At 36.5% G+C, this 5,410-nt stretch overlaps 1 protein-coding gene across 1 annotated transcript; it reads left to right on the top strand.

Annotated features, from left to right (window-relative positions):
* Positions 1-470: 470 nt before the first annotated feature.
* On the top strand, positions 471-4,476 carry LOC133641785 (zinc finger BED domain-containing protein 4-like). Its single transcript, XM_062035793.1, has 3 exons — positions 471-904; positions 2,103-3,487; positions 3,645-4,476. The coding sequence occupies exons 1-3, from the start codon at positions 723-725 to the stop codon at positions 4,043-4,045; spliced, it is 1,968 nt and encodes a 655-aa protein (XP_061891777.1). The 5' UTR covers positions 471-722; the 3' UTR covers positions 4,046-4,476.
* Positions 4,477-5,410: the final 934 nt, after the last annotated feature.

Genomic DNA, 5,410 nt, shown 5'->3' on the forward strand with positions numbered 1-5,410 from the left:
GTAATATGTACATGATGTAAGTATATATGTAGTATCTAGTAACATTCATAATAACATGTAATATATACATGATGTAAGTATATATGTAGTATCTAGTAACATTCATAATAACATGTAATATATACATGATGTAAGTATATATGTAGTATCTAGTAACATTCATAATAACATGTAATATATACGTGATGTAAGTATATATGTAGTATCTAGTAACATTCATAATAACATGTAATATATACATGATGTAAGTATATATGTAGTATCTAGTAACATTCATAATAGCATGTAATATTTACATGATGTAAGTATATATGTAGTATCTAGCAGAGGTGTGGACTCGAGTCACATGACTTGGACTCGAGTCAGACTCGAGTCATGAATTTGATGACTTTAGACTTGACTTGACAAAATGTAAAAAGACTTGCAACTCGACTTAGACTTTAACATCATTGACTTGTGACTTCACTTGGACTTGAGCTTTTTGACTTGACATGACTTGACATGACTTGCTACTTTCCCCAAAACCCAAAGATTAAAAAGTTATTCGGGAGCGCTTCATATTTTTCATTGTGTACTTGTCTATCAGCGTTGCGTGTGTCAGCGTGTGTGCTGCGTGTCAAGCGTGTGTGCTCTCAGTACAATAGCCAATCAAATTTGATCTACGTTGTTTTCGTCCCACAGCATTCATCCAATCAAATTGCAGGAAAACCGATGAAGAAGAAATGTCCAAACCACACGCCAGTGAACAAAAAATGATACCTAAAATAATTTCGTTTGGGTATAAAAATTACGAGGTGGTCAACACAAAACGGTTTGCAGTATGCAACACATGCGGTTCGAAAATTACTGATGGACAGGCAACAACTTCCAACTTCGTCCGACATTTGAAGTTGCACAAAGAACGGTAAGTTTTGAATGTAAGCTAACGTTCATTGGCTAAGTAACGTGACTTTTATTTGCTGTGTAGTTAAATCAGTGAGGCTGTAAACTCACTGCTAACGTTATAACGTTATTGCAAACACGGGAATCTGTTGTAGTTCACTACCTTATTCATACTTTTTGTTCAGTGAATTTTTTAAGCAGGGTTACGTTAGTCAATATATCACACAAAGTAACGTAACGTTAGACGGCGGTCAGCAGCACCGCGTATTTTAGCCACCTAAAAAAAGTCAAAAATAGTAAAATAAAGGTCAGTTAAAATGTATACTATATTATGAATATGTGTACCGTTTTAGCTAGCTTTCCGACATACTGCTGGTTGTTTACCTCAGTGGTCCCCAACTACCGGGCCGCGTTTAAAAAAAAAAAAAATCAAATCAACATAAAAAAAAAACCCAAGATACACTTACAATTAGTGCACCAACCCAAAAAACCTCCCTCCCCCATTTACACTCATTGGCACAATCATTCACACTCATTCGCACAAAAGGGTTGTTTATTTCTGTTATTAATATTTCTGGTTCCTACATTTTACATCAATATAGATCAATACAGTCTGCAGGGATACAGTCCGTAAGCACACATGATTGTATTTTTTAATGACAAAAAAATAAAAATAAAATACAAATTTACATAATGTAAATAATTCAATGTATATACTCCAATTATTAACTTGTGTGATGACTGTATTATGCTGATAGTATATATTTGTACCATGAATTGATTAACGTGGACCCCGACTTAACCAGTTGAAAAACGTATTCGGGTGTTACCATTTAGTGGTCAATTGTACGGAATATGTACTGTACTGTGCAATCTACTAATAAAAGTTTCAATCAATCAATAGCTGCTGACCCCATCCACAGCACTGTAAAGCCTAAGTCGTGTGCTGGTAGCCTGTCTACTTCTCTCTATTGTGAGTGGGTTGCCCGCCATTTTCCGTGTAGTCCCTCATACAACCCCACTTCACAAATCCCGAACTATCCCTTCAACTCGAAATAAGTTTTAAAATACATGACTAGTGCAGTAACTGTAACCTAATGTTTACCACACACACACACTGTTAAGATTGATATTAATAATATGAGTAATAAAGAGTAGTTTCAGTACTTTTCATATGTGGCTATAAGGGATTTTCTGACATCTGTTTAATATGCTTACAGATTTCAAGAATACCTGATGAACAAAAGCATCACAAATGGACCACAACAGCCTTCAATCTCGCAGTTCCTGGACAATCGTGTCGGGCATTACAGTATGACTCATCCACAGCAGAAAGCTATCACCAATGCAATACTGTCTGACTTGATTATTGATTGCAACTTGCCCCTGTCTATTGTGGAAAACAAGAGTTTTCGCCACTTTCTGACAGTACTTGACAGCAAGTACACCCCAGTGTGTCGCAGAACACTGACATCAAAAACAGAGAACCTCACTGAAGAAAGACGATCAAAATTAAAAACTCAATTGAGCCACACTGACCATGTTTCAGTGACTGTCGACATTTGGTCTGACCGAAAGATGAGGGGATTCCTCGGTGTCACTGTGCACTGGATGGACAAAGAGGCAGAGAGGATACAGCTCAAGTCCAATCTCTTGGCTTGTGAGCGCTTCAAAGGCTCACATACAGCTGAACGAATCTGTGACAAATTTGAGGCTATATGTGATGAATACAACATTAAAGCTAAACTGGACTACATTATTAGTGACAATGCTGCTAACATGCGAAAAGCATTCACTGTGTGCTTCCCCAGTGAACAAGAGGATGACGATGATGGAGATCATCTGGATGACCCTGAGCTCTGGTGTGATTTAACCGTGGAAGATCAGCAAACGGTAGATGTTGCTATGGCAAAGAAAAAGCGCTTGCAGTGTTTTGCACACACTCTTCAGCTGGTGGTGGGAGATGGTTTGAAAGAAACAAAAGTGGTATCTCCTTCTCTTTCGAAGTTATCTAAACTCAGCTCACTGCTGCACACAAGCACAACATTCAAAGATGTGTTTGATGCTGAATTTGGGGAACAGAAAGGCATCCCTGCTGCAGTCAACACAAGATGGAACTCAACACTGAGGCAAGCGAAGGCTGTTCTCCAGTGCAATCATGTAAGGCTCTGTGCTGTTCTAGAAAAGGCTGGGCACAGGGAGTTGTCATTCACAGCACGGGAGTGGAATCTGTTGAAAGATTTGGTGGACATCTTGAAGCCATTTGGAGAAGCAACTGATTTGACACAGGGGGAGAAGGTCATCACAATCAGTGCTGTTGTTCCATCCATCTTGTCCCTCAACCACCACCTTGAGAAACTGAAGCCTCAGGTCTGTTTTCTGAGCGGCCTGGTCAGAAGTCTCCAGACATCCCTGAACAAAAGATTTCTTGGAATCTTCATCAATGTGAAAATGGCCAGGACACAAGATGGGATCACTGCTCCCTTTTCAGATCCAGTCTACCTCAAAGCAGCTGTCTTGGATCCAGCCTTTTCTCTGTTGTGGGTGGAGCCCCATGTGCTGGTCAGTCGTGACGTCAAGGCAGAGGTGGCACAACAGGTTAAAGGTAAATGTAACTGAGTCTAATGTAACTTTTTCCCTCATAATCTGATCTAACTGACTGCAGCAATAACTAAGTATTTCAGTCTAGCACACTGCATCACCAACACAAATGGTAATGATAAGGTCTCTTGTTTCTGCTATTGTTTTTACATGTTTACCAGAATTGATCCTGCAAGATGCTGCAGAGACTGAGCAACCTGCGCCTCTTGTTGATGAAAAAGAGCAAGGGGACCTTGGAGAAGGAGAAGGGCTGTTTGCTGCTTACCACAAGAGACAGAAGAAGGATGTTGGGACTACTCCAGCACTACAGCTAAGTCACTACCTTGACATAGCTGAAGGACAGAATGCCCTTTTGTTCTGGGCATTGAACATGAAGACTCTTCCTTCACTGTTCCGAGTGGCCATGAGAGTCTTGGCAGTGCCTGCCTCCAGTGCTCCAGTGGAGCGAGTTTTCAGCCATGGTGGCATCATACTACGCCCCCATCGTGCACAAATGACTGACAGACTCTTGGCCAATTTGGTCTTTTGCAAATGCAATGCAGCATATGGCCCTGACATATAAAAAGTACAACCTTTTTGTTATGTTATATGTCATGTTTTTTCAATGTTAACACTTTTGTACAAATAAGTACAGTTGCACTTTATTTTTAAAATGTGTTTATTCTGTAAAGGAATGAGTCAAATGTTTAAAATGACTGGTTAATAGTGCTATTATAAAGTGCAATGTCAGCACAATTTTCTTTCCTGCAATTTAAAATGCACTTGTTTTAATAAATAAATACAGCGTTTGAAAAGCATACACAATCTGTGTTAATATATTAGTCTGTGGTTAAAAGGACTTGAAAGGACTCGAAACTCAAAATGCAGGACTTGGGACTTGACTTGAGACTTTCCAGTCTTGACTTTGGACTTGACTCGGGACTTGCCTGTCTTGACTCGAGACTTGACTCGGACTTGAGGGCAAAGACTTGAGACTTACTTGTGACTTGCAAAACAATGACTTGGTCCCACCTCTGGTATCTAGTAACATTCATAATAACATGTAATATATACATGTTGTAAGTATATATGTAGTATCTAGTAACATTCATAATAACATGTAATATATACATGATGTAAGTATATATGTAGTGTCTAGTAACATTCATAGTAACATGTAATATATACATGATGTAAGTATATATGTAGTATCTAGTAACATTCATAATAACATGTAATATATACATGATGTAAGTATATATGTAGTGTCTAGTAACATTCATAATAACATGTAATATATACATGATGTAAGTATATATGTAGTATCTAGTAACATTTATAATAACATGTAATATTTCCATTATGTAAGTATATGTGTAGTATCTAGTAACATTCATAATAACATGTAATATATACATGATGTAAGTATATATGTAATATCTAATAACAAACATGTAATATATACATGATGTAAGTATATATGTAGTATCTAGAAACATTCATAATAACATGTAATATATACATGATGTAAGTATATATGTAGTATCTAGTAACATTCATAATAACATGTAATATATACATGATGTAAGTATATATGTAGTATCTAGTAACATTCATAATAACATGTAATATATACATAATGTAAGTATATATGTAGTATCTAGTAACATTCATAATAGCATGTAATATTTACATGATGTAAGTATATATGTAGTATCTAGTAACATTCATAATAACATGTAATATATACATGATGTATGTATATATGTAGTATCTAGTAACATTCATAATAGCATGTAATATATACATGATGTATGTATATATGTAGTATCTAGTAACATTCATAATAACATGTAATATTTACATGATGTAAGTATATATGTTGTATCTAGTAACATTCATAATAACATGTAATATATACATGATGTAAGTATATATCTAGTAACAT

The sequence above is a fragment of the Entelurus aequoreus genome, linkage group LG02 (assembly GCF_033978785.1).
Source record: "Entelurus aequoreus isolate RoL-2023_Sb linkage group LG02, RoL_Eaeq_v1.1, whole genome shotgun sequence".
NCBI lineage: Eukaryota > Metazoa > Chordata > Actinopteri > Syngnathiformes > Syngnathidae > Entelurus > Entelurus aequoreus.